This window comes from Parasteatoda tepidariorum, chromosome 2 (assembly GCF_982258835.1).
Source record: "Parasteatoda tepidariorum strain Cologne lab strain chromosome 2, Ptep-v5.0, whole genome shotgun sequence".
Taxonomy (NCBI): domain Eukaryota; kingdom Metazoa; phylum Arthropoda; class Arachnida; order Araneae; family Theridiidae; genus Parasteatoda; species Parasteatoda tepidariorum.
The window spans coordinates 42,154,602-42,173,709 of NC_141756.1; the positions used below are offsets into that span (position 1 = coordinate 42,154,602).

Here is a 19,108-nt window from a genome sequence, read left to right on the forward strand (position 1 = left end):
CTGCATACCCCTTTCGCTCATTTATTCTTTCTTTTTATACATGCCGCTCAGTTACTACCGAGGTGTAAGATCTTTGACTACCATAGCTTGCCCTAGAATTCGATTCCTCCAATAAAAACAAACTAGGCTAGCCAACAACTTAAGTCACAGGTTCGTGCCACGCTGTAATTAAGGATCCTCAGTGCATACAAACGTATAGCCTAGTTTAATACAATAGTAGCCCAGACACAAGCTCAATTACCGAAATCGCTGCACAATGAGTAATGAAGAAAGGCTTTAATGAAGTAGGATTAGCTTCAACTGTTGTTCAACTAAAGAGATAGAAAAACTAGTATAGATGTATTGTAGAAAAATGCGGCCAGCTGGTATAGGTGTGCGTTAGCAAATAGCAGCAATAAGCAATCAATCAAAGAGTAACACGTTGGGGTAAGTTGTGTCTATGTAACATAACAAAAGGTTTCTGATAAAATTATTAGATCAGTTTCTGCTGCTAAATTGGCAGGTATCAAAATTTAAGCTAATTGGAAGGTACGATTATGTAGCCAGCAGTTCTAAAAAAGATTGGACATGGCATATCCGAGGTATCAAGGGAATTTAAATTTTTACATACAAACCATCTCATAAGTATATCGAGAATATCGAAAATCCAGTAAAACATAAAATGTTTTTCACTTCTGCTGCTGTAAAATACAGTGAATGAATGGGGCTGACGACGAATGACGGGAATCATTTAAGGGCCATTCTCAGTAGATGTGCGAAAAAATTGTTGTTGTTGTTCATTTACGTCGCACTAGAGGTACACAATGGGCTATTGGCGACGGTCTGGGAAACATCCCTGAGGATGATCCGAAGACATGAAATCACAATTTTGATCCTCTGCAGAGGGGATGGCACCCCCGCTTCGGTAGCCCGACGACCTACACGCGAAGTCGAGCACTTTACGGTAGAACAGTTTAACGAGGACCAATATCGCACACCCTCGGTCCCTATGCAGGCTGATCCAAGTGGTCACCAACCCGCTCACAGACCGCAGCCAGTGATGCTTGACTTCGGTGATCTGCTGGGAACAATCTAATGCAAAGAATAACCTAATTAGAATATTTTTGTTAAGCAAAAATTTTCCCCTTACCTGGTTCTCATTTATTAGAGATACATTTTTTAATACGAAAAAATTGCCTATAGTGAGAATACTTTCATTCTGATGGTGGATCATTAGGTGATCAGAGGTGTGCTAATCACATAAAGTGAGAATCGCATCTTGTAAGATTTTTACTGATTTAAGGACCAATAAAACAGCATACAAAAAGTTGGCATATTGGAATTAAGAGATGCGATCTTGAATCTGACTGGCGAACTACCTTTACCACCGAAAAACTCCTAATCGGGTATTCGTTTGCATCTCTGAATTCTCATGTGTGATTTCTTTTATGCAGCGACAATCCTCCCTAAGTGAGCATTCACACTGTAAACGAAAAAAGTTCGATTCCTATTTTGAGCAGAAATAAGCAGCTACAAGCAGTATGAGGAGATTAGAAACAAAAAGTTGCCGATAATCAGAAAGAAGTTATAAAGTGTATAATTTATGAACTTCAACATTGTCAGACGATTCCACGCTTTAAACCTTTGTTCATTAACAGTTTTATTGCTTTGAAAAGATTTTCTTTAGCTGTTATTTTCTTATTTTAGGATAAAAATGATGCAACTGAAATCTGTTTTCGTTACTGGAGCGAACCGAGGTATTGGATTAGAATTCGTTAAACAACTTGTTAAACTTCCTGAACCACCAAGTGTTATATTTGCCAGTTGCCGAGATCCAACTAAAGCTGAAGTAAATTTTAATAAGTTGTTATTTATTAAATATGTGGTCATTGATGCTTTTTATATAATATTTGAAAGAATTTCTGTGTAGTTCCTCCTCATTATCTAAAAAGAATATCTAAGCTAAAAGATAGGAACTATTTTTAAAAAAAAATTGTGCTGTCTGCATTAGTGTTGTCAACGCGTTTAGTTTTTTAAGATATTGTTGATATTTGGATATTTTATCCATTGTATTATAATATATTATTTACGTACGGTTCCAAACTTGCTTCATAAGCAGCTCGACCAGTACTAGTACTGACTGATTTATATTTTATTTTGTAGATTCTTTTTGAATAATTCTATTCTAAATAAATGCAATTTGAAAACATATCTCTGAAATTTTATATTAGGCTTTTTTTCTAAAACTGTTGTGGCATATCTGAAAATGCAACTAAAGACTCTTATGTCTAAGGGCAATTCTACGATGTTTGGCTTAAACCATGAACTTAAATTTCAATAACAATAAATTTTATAAATCGTAAGTTAAATTTAAAATTAATAAATTTTGTTTGTAAAATACAAAGTTGTCATGTTTTAACAAAAAACTATTAGCTAAATAGATTATACAGTTTTAGATATACAGATAATAGATTGTATAGATTATTCTAAATAGAACAGTTTTTTCTTCTTTGGACTTAAAACACACTAAAGTAATTATTGATTTCTTCATTAGGCACCTCTAAATTCTGTGAATCAGTTTGTGATTTAATTTTAAACACAATTAAGTTTTAGAGTTTACATGTGAGTAAAATACTTTTAGACAGTTCTTAAAAAATCCAATATAATTAGTGATTTTTGGTGCAGAGGTAAATTGGATCATTTTGCTAAGACTTTTCCATTTTAGTAACAGCATCGGATTGAGGGAGTGGTAATTGAGGCTCCAGCACCTTGATTATTGAAGAGGCCGACATAAATTGCAATAATGGAAGAAAGTGGTTAATAAAAGAATAAAAATTAATGAATTTTATAAAAACTAATTACTGGTATTTTTATTATAAGTTCAAAAAATTCATATTTTTACAAACTTGCTTTCTTCAAATATTTTATTTAATACAAAGAAATAAGATGAAGATCTCATGTACCAATATAAAATCCTATCCCATCTGCAAGTACTGTCCATATTTGCAACTAACTCCAGGTCATTATCTGCTCCCTCTTTCAACTTGGAGCACCCCCCATCAAAATTTTCCATGACCATCGGGCTCCAGAACTTGCAAATCTTGTTATCAAGACTTTTGGAGAACTCTCATCTTTGCACTAGCACTGTATGCATAGACACGACAACAACAAATAAGAGATGAGAAAAAAAAATTTTGTATTTCAATGTTCAATTTTTGCATGAGCAGAAAAAGTCATTGCCACCAATAATAAATTATGTAATTTATAATTCATTGTGGTCATCATTTTTTAGATAAATAAGTCAGCGGTTTTATGTTACAATTAGTATCATTTACTTAACCACTTTTTTGCTAAGATCTTGATTGTGGTGTGAACATTTTTTGTATTGTTCACAATATGGATTGGGAATATGTTTGTAAGTTTGTAGTGCTGAAAAATAAAAAGCAACAAAGTTTGGAAAATATTTTTTACAACAAAAAACTCTAAAAGATTTTTGATGATGTATTCTGTTTAATGAAATTTAACTAAGTTAATGTATTCTGTCTTTATTTCCCAGAAAAGTTGATAATTATCACTCTAAAGCTGTGTGAACTTTAAACTATCACCGATCGAACTCCAGTTCTTTACAGTGCCTTTAACCTCTAAGCCATTGCAGCTTACTGTGTTATACATATAGTATGAGTATTCATACATACACTTATGTTCATAGCATACATATTACTGTATAGATTTAATGCACATATAAATTGTCAAGTCCTTAACTTATTTTAAAATTGATTAATAATTCATCGGCATAATTCATTAATGATTTTTTACTAACTTAACACTAGATAATTATTATTATTTAACTTTGAAAACATATTAGAATTTTTGTTTTAAATAAGACCCCACTTTACCACTCAGTTCTGTGCCACCGTGATCTGCAAAGTAGCATGAATTAAATGACTGAGTTAGCCCAATTTATTTTAATAGAAATGAGAAGAGAGGACACCTTATCACTTTTTTTTTGTGTATTTCATACTTTTAGAAAATGAAAGTCTTTATCTTCAACAATTTTATATTGTTCAATTTCTCACAAGACTAACAAAAGTATGTATTTTCTAAAAGTAATAGTTAATAATAAATAATCCCAAGAATCTGAAGCAGAAAAGATCTACTTTATTAAAATCTACATTGGCTTCAAAAAAATATCATAATGGTACCAAAGGTTGACATGTTTCAAGCGCTCAAAAATTGTTGCCCATTTTCAAGTCATGCAAGATGTGATGTGAATTCATATTGTTTTGATTGAATTAAATTTTTATTCAAGCAATAGCTATATTATATAAATTCAGTGGTTTATTAATATTCTATTTATTTTTAGGAATTGAAAAAAATTTCAGAATCAAACTCGAGTGTCAAGATCATTCAGATGGGTAAAATTTAGATTTTTTCCTTTACAGAAATATTAAATGCAATAAAGTTATAAAATAATTTACTCATATATTTCCTTAAATTTGCCTCTTAATTATCAAAATAACATGCCCTATATCTTAATTATCTTTATATTTTAATGTGAAAATAACACTGTTATTAATTCAAGTTATTACTGTGTTGAGTCACAGCAAACAAATTATTCATCAGTTCTTTCTACAACTCATTATATAACTTTGTTCTTAGGATCTAATTTTATGAAATATGACTTAGCCTCAAATATCCATGTTTAAGTGTTTTTTAAAGCTCCTAATTTATTTTAAAATAAATCTTATTTTGAAAACTTTTTAATCATTAGTAAACTTCATAAATTATTCATGAATAAATTTAATTTTAAAATCTGTTAAAACTACTGTTAGAACTGATTTATTTATGCTCCTGCACCTGATGTTTGACGATTTCCTTTTTCTTGCCCCTACTATTTTATCGTTTTTTATTGACCCCACTTTCATCATATGCCTGAAGCAGAATCAATAATTGATATCTTATTAAATTTTAAGTTTTTTTGTGTTAGTTATTTTTTAACACAAAAGATGCATTTCATAAATCAAAAAACTGCAGGTCTAATCAAATGTCATTCCTCAGGCATCTGCTTTATTACCATTCTGAACCAAATTTCATTAAAAAAAATTAAAAAAAGAAACTGCAGATCTATGTCAAGTGTTAACCTCCAAGCAACAGTTCTTTTACCGCTCTGCTGCAAGTTTTATAAAAATAAAACAGCATGTATATATAACACTATTATTCAACAATGCTAAATATGTATATCATAAAAAAGGTACAATAATAAGCACGTTAAATCTAACACATTAAAATTACTCACTTATAAGGCATGTACCTTATTTTTTTACGTCAAAATACGTCATTTTGACAGATGAACAGCAATAGTAAATGCATTTATTTTTAAAATTGATTCCACAGGCATATTAAATCTTTTCACGCACAACATGCTTGTTTCATAAAGCAATGGCGTGAACATACCCGGGTGTATTAAAAACATAACACCTTTAACTAAAATTGTTAGCCTCGCCCCCGTTGTACTAAGATTCTGTGCAACACTTCAAAATTAATTTGATTATTCTTAATTTATCCAGTTAATGTATATGGCCTGTTAGAAACATCCTGGAAATTCTTTTACTTAAAAAAAAAATCGTCAGTATAGTAAATTCTTTAAAAATTCATACCGTACAATCGCACTTAAACTTATGGCAAACATGGATGAAGATTTTGCGTGTTGCTTCAAACTTAATATGAAAATCCAATGTTAATCATAAACAACCAGACAATTCCTTAACTTCAAAAAAAAAAAAAAAAAATCAGAGTTATGAAATTCCCAAAATTCACACTTAAACTTCATGAAAAAAAAGGCTGTCAAGATATTAAGTCTTCCCAATCACCCCATCATTATATCACATTTATTTCTATTATCTTGTCTAAGAGTTCGTGGGTTCGATCCCCGCCGGCCGAAGACACCCCGTGTGGTAAATGGTGACTGGTGCACATTAAATCTGTCGAGTCTCAAAGTCCTCCAAGTTCCCATAACAAATCAATACCTCTGGCGGTACTGATCCAGGAGCTTCCTTGTCTTCTGGATTGGTTCAAAATAACAAGGCTACAAAGTTGAACATTAGTAGTTGTAAACCCAAAAATTGGGTCGGCTGTTCAACGACGAATATATTATCTCATGCAATCCAAACACTACCTTAGCAGTCATTATTACTGATATTGACATCTAAGAAAATTTCTTTGAAAAAACTTGTACAGGCGCATAATAAATCAGTTCTCAGCTCTTTATTTTTAAAAATATTTCAATTAAATTAATCACATTGTGATTACTTTTCATAAATCTAAAACATTCTAATTATTTTAGTTCTGCTGTGTAGAATTATATTCTTACGAAATTAATATGCTTATTCACTTGGCTTTCAAAAATTGTTTTTCTAATACTTCCATAAAATATAAAGATTAATATAATTTAAGCAAATAATAATAATGTAAATGGAATTTTTTCTAAAAAGTGATAAAGGAAGAATTTAAATATAGATTTTTTTTTTTTTTTACGAAAAGCTTTGTTCGGTACAGTAAGGGAAAAAGAAGTCACGCTATTGTGGTAGCTAATTACTGGAGATTCAATTTCTTAAGAAGTATGGCAATAGCTAGGCAAGTTTTTGTAAAATTTTTTAGAAATTTGAAAATTAGCATTGAAGAAGATTCATTTTGTTCCAATAATGTACATTATGTTTTTGGTTTCTCTTTATTATTCTACTTACATAAACTTTTTTTTTGAAGGACACACTTAAATTTGAAATTTAAGATATTAAATTTCTTACATTAAGATATTAAATTTCTTTAAAAAATTATAGTTACATTTTTATTTTTTCTTCTAAAAACATTTTACATTTTTTGTATCTATAACCTTTTGGTATCTCTGTGTTCCTATGAATTACTTTTTCTAGACAAATTTTAAATTAATATAGGAAAACATTTTTTGAATTAAATCATTTGATTTGTTTTCTAGATTCTTATGTTAGCTTATTGGCTTTATTGTGAAATTCGACAGCAATGTTTTAAGTTATTGGTGGCTTTAAATTTACGTTTAATAATACAAAATTAAGAATTTTTGCTTAAATTATATTTTGTTTCAATTTAGATATAAAAGATCATGATAAATTCCCTCAAATAAGACAGCAATTGGAACAAGAAATTAGTAAAGATGGATTGAATTTACTCATCAATAATGCTGGTCTCTTGGTTCAACAAAATTTAAGTTCTGTTACAAAAGAAGCAATGATGGAATCTTTTGAAGTAAATGCTGTGAGCCCTCTCCTTTTAGCAAAGGTATGCAAATGCTATACAACTACACAAACTTATAAATTATTATTATTTTGTTTATTTATTTATTTTGTATGTGCCTACAGTTCTGTGACTAATTTTAAATATGTTTTGTATTCTAATCTATAATTTAAAAAATGTGTAATTTTTAGAATACTACAAGCAATATGAGTTTGCCACCAAATTTTTGAACATTTAACAATACTCTAAATATTCAAAAGTTATGTACTTTTATATTCTTCTGTTTTTAATAATACTTTTATGAAAGGCTTGGTTTGTCAATCCGAAATATTTGTATGTTTCTTCATGTTGAAAAAACTTTCATTGTATCTTAAGAGAATTATGAGGTACATTAATAAAACACAAAATGTTAAATCATAAGGGTTATTAAGAGTAAAATCATTAAACGCAAAAAAAAAATAATAAATTTAATATGATTCGCCATCAAATTAATTAGAAAGGGTGATAATATCAGATTTTTTTAATGAATTTTATTAAGAAGCTTCTTTGACTGAACTTAATTATCTAAGGGGTGAAAATGGAGGAGTTCTAAGAGTAAGCTTTGGATTCTCTTTTACAAATGTTGATGTAACATTACTATGATAAACATTTTTTTTAAAGTTAATTTAGTATTATGCATTTGTGTGCATTTAGATTTTAGATCTTTTTTTGTGTGCATTTAGAAAAAATATTTTTGTTTCCATGTGATTTACAGTGAAATTTTTTCAGCGTCATCTGGATCAGTTTTCATCATTTTAAACTATAATAATAAAAATAATTTTTAAACCAAACATAGCTATAAGACTTTTTTGACCAAATTTTGGACCCCTTAACGTTAATGTTACTTTATGCATATTTTATGATATATCAAAAACTTTTTAAGTGAATTCAGAAAATTTTGCACAAAATTATAAAACTAATTGGTTCAAAGATAATTCCTTGCAAAATATAACTTTTAGTAAATATTTCTTATATTTTATTATGTTATTTAATAACAGTTGAAAAAATTTTGAATTGTTAAGGTATACAATTTTTTACAACATTTTAAAGAATGCAATTTTAAATGGCAAAATACAAAATTTCAGTAAAATCAGTTTAATAGGTTCTTAGAAATCGAATTTTGAAAAAATAGTATATTTTAAATTCAATTTCTCAATAACTATTTGAAGGATTTTGCTCAAATTTTGTATTTTGCCATTTAAAATTACATTCTTTGAAATGATGTAAAAAAATTGTATGCCTTACAATTCAAAAATTTTTCGATTGTTATTAAATAAAATACTAAAATAATAACTATTCACTGAAAGTTATATTTTGCATGAAATTATCTTTCAATAAACGAGTTTTATAATTGTGTGCATAAAATTTTCAGTTCCCTTAATCATTTCTTGAGATATGGTGAAATACGCAAAAAGTAGAATTGACATTAAGGGGTTCAAACTTTGGACTGCTGTCTTGACCAAACTAGTAGGACCCTCTATATTTTGGGGGTCAAAAAAAGGTATGTTTATTCAGAGAAAGTATGTTTTTGTGTCTGATTTTGTAACTTAAAATATGTTCTGCATTAATTAATTAGCATATTTGAGGTTACCCCCTCGAACCCTTAAAATTGACTCCTAGATCGTGAAGATCCAATCATTAAATCAAAAGTTTTTTAGAGTGATCCGTTTTTTTTTTTTTAATTTTTGCACCCTACATTTATAGATAAAAAGTGATGGTTACAAAATAGATGCATGAAAAACTTTTGCAACTGAAATTTAATTCAATGTTCATGCAATTCTTGGAAATTATCTGGTTATGATTTAGAAAATTTAAAATATTCCACACTTATTTATTTATTTAAAAAAATCTGAAGTAATAGCAACATAATAATTTGTAGTGTTTACTGCTACACAATATAGTTTCTATCACTGGGACAGTTTTTCTTAATCTCCTTTTATCCACGTATTGTTTGAAAGCTTTGGAAATTTTCTAACACCTAAGCAGGGTTTGTTGATTTAAATCAACTGATTTTATGTATACATATATATTTATTTAAAAAGTTTTAAAAAAAACAGTGTTTTAAATTATTGATACTTTTATTATTTCTTTTCGAAGTTTTAAAATTTATTTTGAATAAATTGCTGCATTACTTAATTTTAGCTAGCGAAATTACTTTCTTTCATGGCATATGTTAAGTTCTAACACATTTGAAATTACATTTTTTAAAAATCTTTTTATTCTTGGGATTGAAAGTACAGATTAAAGTAAACATTTTAATTTTTTTTTCTCATAATATGTTTACAGCATCTTTGACATTATCAAATTCTCTATAAAGAAATTTTGTGAAAAGAAATTTCAATGAGTACATAGATTTAAAAAAAAAAAATTTTTTTTTTAGCTTAACTTATCTATTTTGATATAGGATTAAAAATAAATATTTTAATATAAAAATATATAGATTGAATATTTATTTATTTTTTGATGAATGACTACAAAACACGATCTATTACATTTATTTTGTCATTTTTAAAATCAAAAGAAAAAAAAAGAAATCAGAATTTTAAATTAAAATTATGGTTTGGTAATTTAAACTTAGCTTTAAAAGTTAAAGTATTCTTTAAATTCTCTATTTCATCTAGTCTTTAAATTTCAATCATGCATTTGTTTTAAAATGGTTACTATGCATTCAAAGCTATGTATTATAATGAAAGATTGTTTTAGGTAGTTAGAGCTTCTAAAATATTCTTATAATAAAGTTTTAATATTAATTTAATTTTGATTAAACATTTATTAAGTTTTTTTAGTCATAAATCAAAGTTCTTACAGTGTATTTTTTAAAAATCACAAACCCTGCGACTAAGCAAAAATCCTTTAAATGTATAATAAATAATTATTATATAAGAAAAAAATTCGAAGTACAAAATTTTGTATGCAAGATTTTTTGTTATTTTTTACAAGAAAAGGGATTTAACAAATAATAAAGAATTTAAATGAATGCAATTATGGGAAAATATTTTACAAAAATAGGTTTTGCAATAATTTTTTATTCATGTGCCCTGTCCCCTTTACTGAGAGAGGATTACTTTACTTAAAATCAGAATGAAGAAATTTTTTATGTTATTTATTTTAATTTTAGAAATTTACAGGGTTCCCACGGTCCTTGAGAGTCCTTGAAAGTCCTTGAATTTTTTTTTGCTAAATTTAGGTCCTTGAAAGTGCTTGAAAAACGTCTTAGGTCCTTGAAAAACTTGATAGGTCCTTGAATTTGTCCAATACTGCCAGCGGCCCTTTTTATAAAACACCCGCGGATCTTTCTCGTTCTTTCTGTTTTGTTCCCGAGCTCTCTCACGTGGTTTTTAACGCCACCGTTTCTAACCGGGCCTAGCGTCTTGGTGTCTGCCAAGCGCGCGGACCACAGCAGACAATCAATGCGTTCGGGGCGAGACTCCACTTCATCTTCAGTCGCATATGTTTAGATCTTCTTTTTTCTTATCGAAACTGGAATACTCTCGAATTTTGTAACAATATGTACCTTGTAGTTTTCAATAAATTTGCCGCACTTGTCCTTACATTTGCGTCATTTCAAAACTTTATTGTAAAGCGTATTCGCAAAGGCATGGCTTCGTATTTGTGTTATGTAGTTTAGACTAGTTATGACTGGGAAGTGCTATTTTAATCCCCAATGGATGGATAATCAAGCTTATAAAGAATGGATTTTATCGATGCCCGAAAAGAAGTTGAGAGCCAAGTGCCGATTATGCATGAAGGAGATCGATATCGCAAAAATGGAAGAATCTGCTCTGAAATCACACATGAAAGAAAGGTAAAACAAAAAAGCAGTCTCATGCCCTGAGTTCTCTTTTTCCAAAGACATCAACATCTAATTCATCTGGTGTAAATACTCCTTCAACATCGTTTGCCCCATGTGAAACAGAAACTTTAGTGCCCGAGGTAACATTGTCTTCTTATCTAGTCAAAAGGAATGTGCTTGATGCTGAAATTCTCTGGAATCTGAAGTGCATCACTAGTAATTATTCATGTAACTCCTGTGAAGGGATTAGTAAATTGTTCTCCAAAATGTTTGCTGATAGCTGTATAGCGAGACAATTTTTTTGTAGTGCCACAAGGTGAGCCTATTTGGGCTCCTTTGGATCGGCACTATACTTCAAAGGGATTCTTATAAATGAGCTGAAGAATGTTGATTGCTACACTGTACTCTTTGATGAGACGTTAAATCAGTCTCTACAATCTAAGCAGATGGACATTATGGTAAGGAATTGATAATAAAGTTTGCACTAAGTATCTTACCTCCCAATTTATGGATCATGGAACTGCAGAAAATATTTTGTCCTCTTTTTACAAATGCATGGATGATGGTTAAAAGCTCTCTAAAATACTTCAATTGTCCATGGATGGACCCTATGTCAATTGGAAATTCTATTAGAAGCTTCAGTGTGAATTAAAAGAGAAATATTCCCACCAGGTCATATTCATTGGCAGTTGTGGATTACACATAATGAATAATGCTTTTAAACATGGTGAAAATGGGATATGTTCCTTCTAATTTTTATTTTCAGAGAGAATTGTTGCTGCATAACATTTGGAGAAGGTTGTGTAAATTATGGATGAATAATTTCAGAAACGATGTTTAATAGAGGAGAGGAGGGGGTTATGGAATAGTCATGGAATATGGAATACCTAAGATTTAGCTCTGTCTTTCATGCAGCCTTCACATGGAAATACACAGGATTAAAGGATTTCACCATTAACATCTCATTACCATTAGTTATAGATTGTGCTGAAAATGATTTTTTGAATTAATATGTAAAACCAGTGGGGTTGTTTTTAAAAAAATATAAATTTTAGTCCATAATACATATACTCTCTTCTCTCTATATAGGCAAAGCATTTAGGTATTATATTTGAAATTAATTATTGCCACAACAGGCATTGTTGCTTCTAGTAAAATAGAAGAGAATAATTTTTAAAATTGGTCTTAGATTAAGGTCCTTGAAAATTTTGTTGAGGTCCTTGAAAAGTCCTGGAAAGTCCTTGAATTTCAATCTCATCATAGAGTGGGAACCCTGATTTAATACTTTACATCTTCTTCATAAACCTAACTTTTGAACTTTCCTTGTACCACCAATTCAGAGCATCTACTTTTAATTTATTTTCATATTTTACTATAAATTTAAAGGTTGTCAAATGTTTCAAATAAAGTAATGAGATTGAATTTTTTCATAGTAGTATATAAAACGGAAAATTTCAATATAAAAACTAAATTATTGTTTATTTCTGTTAAAATTTGATTGAACTGTTTATTTTGATTGATAAAAATTCTTAAGTTATTGTTTAAAATTTTATTTCATTTCCTAAAGATTAAAGTAACACTATTATTATACATGGAATCATTTAAAAAAACAATAATATTTCACTTAAATAATTTTTCTGTTGATAATTTTTTAGTTGTTTAAAATTGTAATATAGGTTCATTTTTCTATCTGCCATTTTATATTTAAAAATAGCTGCATTTAATTTACTAATCATAATTTCCATTCACTAAAAAAAAAAAAGCTCTTCATCTTCTCTCCTTCATATTATGAATATTTTTGTGGTTTTAATATTTCATTTAAATATCCCCTCTTTTATCATTTTTAGGAGCTCTTGCCTTTACTAAAAACAGCTGTTTCAAAATCTTCTATTCCAAGTATGTCAGCTATACGTTCTGGTATCGTGAACATAACTTCTAAAATGGGTTCTATTGATGATAATACAAGTGGTAGTCACTATCCTTACAGAACTAGCAAGGTAAATCATTACAATGTTATGTTTTTGTCCGAATTGAAACCCCTGTAATTCAAGCTATTCAAAATTACAGCAAATTGAAAAGGGGGAATGTAAATACAGTCAGACTTCAATATAAGGTCACCCCGCATATAAGGTCACTTTTCCAAAGTCCCGGCTCATTGAATAGGAATTCTATGTTACAGATTATCGGATATATGGTCAAGGACAATGATAGTGGTCCGGAGACTGTAGCTGTCACCCAAGCGGAAGCCTTCAATGCAATAAATGTCATACGAAATTTTTTTGCAAACCATGAGGGAGCTAAGAAACATTTTGAGAAAATACAAAATCTAGAAAACATTGTTCGAAAAATTAAACCAAAAACGAGACAGACCTGCATAAATGATTTATTTTAAATAAGGTGAGGTACACTTTGAGGAAATTTGTAAACAGCTTTATTTTAAATTAAATTTTTTATTTTTTTTTAACTCTAACTTTCTTTACTAGTTCTGTTAAAATTTATTGACTTAAACATTTAATTTACGACCGATCGTTTTCGTTGGTATTACCATTTTTAAAAAATCCTAATGTGTACTATTTACGTGCTTAGTTACGAACTGCTAAAGAATCTGCTAAAAGGTCACACCGCTTATAAGGTCACTTTTGTGATGTCCCTTAGGGTGACCTTATATCAAGTTCTGACTATTTTGATTGTAGGAAGAATTTAATTTATACCATTAAATGACTGCATTTCGTTGTTTCATAGTTATGTGAAATTTAAAAATTCCTCGACATGCGAATAGTATTAATCTCCAGCAATAACATTGCAATTACAAAATGCATTTTCTCGATTTATAACAATATTCTTTAAATAATTATCATTCTGATAACATTTTGTCCTGTATGTTTCATTCAGTGCCAATCATGGCTGTGAACCTTCATTATATAAAATTAAATAGTTAATACTTTTGGTTGCCTATTTTGTAAACTCTCTTTCAAAAGATGTTCATAATGGAAATCATGACTTAAGACTTAAATTTATAAAAACTCTAATATATCTTGTTTCCTTAGATATACCAGAACATGCTTTCAAAAGAATTAACAGCCACAAATTGTAAATGAGCTTATAAGTAGCTCCAAAATCAAGAATGCTTTTGTGATCACTTCGGTAACAAACCATTTGCATAATCATCACAAAGTATCATTATTAATGCATAAAAAAATTAAAGCTCACTAAAATGAAGCTAGTTTAATATTTTCTTTAACTATGAATAAATATATCCTAGTTATGCTCAAAATAAGAAGTTATGATTAAGAAATTTTATATGTAAAAATTATTTAAAATACTGTAGAGGAATAGAATAAAATATATTATAGATGTGTAGAATTAGCATTATTATACATATGTTTTAAATATATGTATCATAATGTTTATTTCATTTTATTTTTGTTACACAGAAATTAAGTGAAATATTTTTATACCAGATACTTTTATGAAAGCTCTAATTTGAAGAGTGTAATATGATAAATTTTGATAGGAAGTAAGAGATTTTATTAATATTTGACTGCTTAACTTATATGTTCAATGGTAATCACGCCTACATAGAAATAAAATAAAGAGAAGGCTATCTTGTACTCATAAATAAAAATATATAAAGTATCTGCAAAATGTCAGAAATAAATAAGCAAAGTCAAAATAGTCTTAACTCAAAATAAAATTTTTTAAAGATAACTATTTTATTATTATTATTTATATTCAATTTTATAGTATGAAAGTAAGTTATCGTTTTATAATTTAGTCATAACACTAATATACAATGTCAGAGGTTCAATTTTAGTTTGTTTGTTAATGTCAAAAAGATAAATATTTTGTATATAATGTATTGTAGTTAAAAATTAGCATGTTTTAATTTAGTTTTAATATTTCATGGTTTGAGGACCTTATGTACAATTTTACTCTACATGGAAAACTTACTAAATTTTGGGTCATAAGTGTATTATTTTAATAATAATTTAGCATAATCATTAAAAAAATTAAGATAACTTTTTTTTATGTTTTTAATAATTGCCTTATCTTACTCTCTAAATACCATTTCTTTTCTTAGTGCATCTTTTTTTTCTTCCTTACAATGATTTTGCTGTTATAATGAATCATTAATTCTGTGAAATATTTACACCAAATTTTGTTGTGAGCAAGCAGCCAAAAACTAAAATTTTCTTTTTAAATGTTAAAAAATGTCATAAGCTTTTCAATCTTTGTTTTACATCTGATACCTTTTACCAATCTTCCAAAGTTTGATTCTCAATACAGTTCAACAATCTTTTTTATAAGGATTGTGAATTCTGCACTTATCTAATTATTTACTGCTGTACTTACTGAGTATTCCTAAGACAATAAAATGTAAAGATTATTAAACATGATTTCTAGCTTTACAATGGGAAACTGTTTAGTTTATTTTTAAAGAGTGTACTGGTAACATTAGTAGATATCTTATTATTATTTGTTTGAATTAAAAGTAAATTTTTTTTACTAGGATTGCCCAGCTGCTCTTGAACTTTTTGCAATCAACAACAATTCTGGTTGTTACTAACCATCATCGATTGTTATTGATTTTGAAAACTTTACCATCCTATCGGGGGGGGGGGGGCTAAGTCCATGACTTAATCCTATTATATTTGATTAATATTTTTATTTTATTTAATCAAATTAACTTAGCAAATGAGTTAAATTGCTAATTAGTTCCCTCCTTAAAATATTGAATTAAGTACGTAAGAATCTAGTCCCAGTTTTTATGACATAAGACAGGTAACATTGGTTGTCTTGCATTAAGCTTTCGACCTGTGTTTTTAAACTTTAATTTAAAAAAAAAAATAATTTAAAAAGCTAATGTGTGATAAAACATTTTATCATTACTTTTTTATTATGTGCTGTCAAATTTTCAAAACTTTATTTTGCATTAAAATTAGTATTTATTTTTAGACAGCTCTAAACATGATTACCAAATCTTTGGCAGTTGATCTTAAAACTCATGGAATTGTAGCATTTGTTTTGCATCCTGGCTGGGTGGCGACAGACATGGGAGGAAAGAATGCTCCAATCAATACACGCACTAGTGTTGAAGGCATGTTGAATGTCATTTTGACAGCAACAGAAGAAAGCTGTGGTGGCTTTTTTAATTATGATGGCGCTAATATTTTATGGTAAAAAAAAGATGCAAAAAGTTATATCATGAGATTATTTTGTCTTGAATTTTTTTAATAAAATAATCAGTTGAACAATTGTTTCTTGGCATTTTATTATGTAAATATATTTATGTCAGTGGTTCGCAATCTTTTTTTTGTGACGGCACACTTTTAACAATTTCGAAATTTGACGGCACGCAATGAAAAAAATCAGTTTAAAAGTTGTTTACTTACCTATAATACACTGTGTTAAATAGTTTGTGATAATAATTTTGAAGTAAAATATTTACTACAAAAGCATGTTTGTTTAGGGATTAATTATTTCTTCTGACTAATTTTTTGTTAGTAAGTTATTTATTTTTTTGCTGATTTTAATTGTTTTCTATAGTTATTAACTGTTCTTTTTTTTAAATTGTTATTTTTTGTGATTTCTTATTAACTAGTTTTTTTTTTGCTAATTATTAATTGTTAGCTTATTTTTTTGCTAGTTATCCTTTGTTAATTTGTTTTTATAACTATTAAATTGCATAGCTTACTTTAATGATTAGCTTTTATTTCTGTTTGAAAGTTAATATTTAGCTTGCTTTCCTTTGTTAATTTATCATTTAAATATTCATTAAATTTCCTACTTATTTCAACATTTTTTAAAATTGTCTGCTTATAGACAATTTAAACACTTCCTTCTTATTTTAAGATTGTTGGCGATTGTCTTGTTTCTGACAAAGATGTTCACACGGTTAAAGCGTGAAAAAATTATAAAAAGTATATATATATATATACATAATATTATATATGTACACTTCTCTTTTATTTAAAGTTTACTCGCAATAAGAAAAAACATTATACTTGTTATTGTATCATTCCTAATATTTGGCGGCACAGTGGTTGAGAATCACTGATCTATGCAATCAAATATTTCGCTTTCTTTTTCTAACAGTTAATTTTGTATTTATTGAATAGGAATCTAAAACATTTTATTAGTTTGTGTAAAAATATCAAAGAGAAGACTAAATTTATGCAAAAAATTTATTTAATCACATTAATAAATACACTATGTATAAATATTTACAACAGATGATTTGTTAAATACATGCTGATTCATTTTGAATTGAGCATTGCACATAAATATTTATTGATTTAATTTTTAAATACTGCATTACATGTAATGACTATTCAGTCATTATTTATTCAGGTTTTCAGTATTATTCAGGTTAGTGTGATGAAAAGCACAAAATCTTTTTTGTCCTGTAAAAATTTAGTTTTTAAGCATATAAATACTTAAAATTGTTTATTTTAAGGAACAACTAGTCAGTAAAATATAAAAACAATTTTTAAAACAACTTTTAATGAAAATAGTATTGCAAATTTAAAAGTAGAATTTCAGAAATAAAATATAGCCTAACTGGTGAGGACTGGAAATTTAACTGAATAAGCAGTGTCATCTTGACAGTGGAAGGAAAGGATCCAGTTAATACTTAATTATAGGAAACAGGCAGTCTTTTTTTATAAAATTATTAAATCTATAAAGAAAATCTTTCCTAAATTATCTTTTAAAAAAGAAAACTATCTAAAAACTTACAATTCCATAGACTTTGAATGTCTCTTTAAATCTATCATGTAAGCTAAGACTAAATCATTTCAAACCTTAAGCAATAAACATGCTTTTAAAACCATCGATTCGTCAAATTTTAAAAAATAATTTTATGTATCACATAAGCAATCATTCATTTTTTAAGAACAAATTCACTGATTTTCTTTTTAAAAAATATAAGAACAAAATAATAGCAACTGTAATGACAGGGGGGAGGAATAACAATTTCATATCTGGGAGTGCATTTGATGTTTAGTTCCCAAGAACAATGCTATTTTGAGTCTAACATATCCACATGTGAGCCTGCTATGCTTATTTCATAGGCATGGTATATTGTTAATGGCCACCTGATCTGTTTTATTGTCTTTTTTTTTTAATGTAAAAGCAACCAAACAGACAGTCAAAAATTACTTTTCTTTTCTTTAATATAATTTTTAAAAGAAAACTTTCACTACATTTACCTAATTTAAAAAATATAAACATGTAAAATTATTATGTTACAATTAAATTAATCAAAGATTATGGAAAATTGTTTGATGATCAAGTTAAAGCTCTGATATATGACATATCTTTGTTGAAGTCTTGTATAACCATGTGTACTCTATATGCTTCTGTACAAAATATGATTCTTTAAAACATGAAAATCACAATACAATTTATCTTTTAAAAACTGTTTCACACAATGAAATTTTAAAAGAAAATAATAATACATTAAAATATCACACTTTGGATCCTGATGACTTGTGCTTATACATTTCCTCCAATCCTGATGTTTGACCATATAAATTATTTGGTATTCGTCGATTCCCTGCAACTCCATTTTGTGATTGTTGTGTTAAGAATGCTGCTGGAATGGGTGGTCTGTGTCGCCCATTTTGGAACATTTTGCGAGGCAAGGAACCAGACTCAGAAGTTCGTTTAGTTGAAGAACTCTGTTCTTCATTTCGGAAATCGAAAAACTCTGATACAGGTCTAGACCTTGGTGAACTCACTGTATGTCTATAATATCGTTTGTGGGGACTAACCATATGAGAGTTTGTGAGGAGATATGGACTTTGTACTTCTGATGAATCATTGAAAAACAAGTTTTGGTGATGACGAAATTGTTGCAAATGCTGCTGGATTTCTTGAAAATTCATGTAGTGACTGTAGCGATCAGGATCTACGAATCCCTTCCGACTTCCAGGCCTGAAAAATTAATTTACATTATTAATTTTTAAAACTGATACAAATTTTAATTATTTCTTTGTTAAAACCTATTCCACGTCAATTGTTAAATTT

General features: G+C 28.3%; 2 protein-coding genes across 6 annotated transcripts in view; one reads left to right on the forward strand and one right to left on the reverse strand.

Moving 5' to 3' along the window:
* Positions 1–1,473: 1,473 nt before the first annotated feature.
* Positions 1,474–16,334, forward strand: LOC107442498 (uncharacterized). 4 transcript variants are annotated; one of them, XM_071177464.2, is made up of 6 exons: positions 1,474–1,573; positions 1,687–1,828; positions 4,343–4,394; positions 7,103–7,290; positions 12,925–13,074; positions 16,034–16,334. In XM_071177464.2, the coding sequence occupies exons 2-6, from the start codon at positions 1,694–1,696 to the stop codon at positions 16,256–16,258; spliced, it is 750 nt and encodes a 249-aa protein (XP_071033565.1). In that variant the 5' UTR covers positions 1,474–1,573; positions 1,687–1,693; the 3' UTR covers positions 16,259–16,334. The 4 variants fall into 4 exon arrangements, with proteins under 4 accessions (XP_071033565.1, XP_042903644.1, XP_042903645.1 ...); XM_043047710.3 differs by having other exon boundaries at positions 1,495–1,563; XM_043047711.3 differs by having other exon boundaries at positions 1,512–1,597.
* Positions 16,335–17,248: 914 nt separating this feature from the next.
* Positions 17,249–19,108, reverse strand: part of LOC107442485 (partitioning defective 3 homolog) — a 106,657-nt gene continuing 104,797 nt past the window's right edge. For both annotated transcript variants that reach the window (XM_043047714.3, XM_043047713.3), the window contains one exon: positions 17,249–19,015. In XM_043047714.3, the coding sequence (XP_042903648.2) occupies positions 18,547–19,015 (469 nt within the window). In that variant the 3' untranslated portion in view covers positions 17,249–18,546. The remainder of the gene's footprint in view (positions 19,016–19,108) is intronic.

Bases quoted from the DNA above. Each gene is read 5' to 3' on its own strand.
- LOC107442498 (XM_071177464.2), top strand. From the start codon at position 1,694: ATGATGCAACTGAAATCTGTTTTCGTTACTGGAGCGAACCGAGGTATT. The intron at 1,829-4,342 runs GTAAATTTTAAT...ATTTATTTTTAG, and splicing joins GAGATCCAACTAAAGCTGAA to GAATTGAAAAAAATTTCAGA. The intron at 7,291-12,924 runs GTATGCAAATGC...TATCATTTTTAG, and splicing joins GCCCTCTCCTTTTAGCAAAG to GAGCTCTTGCCTTTACTAAA.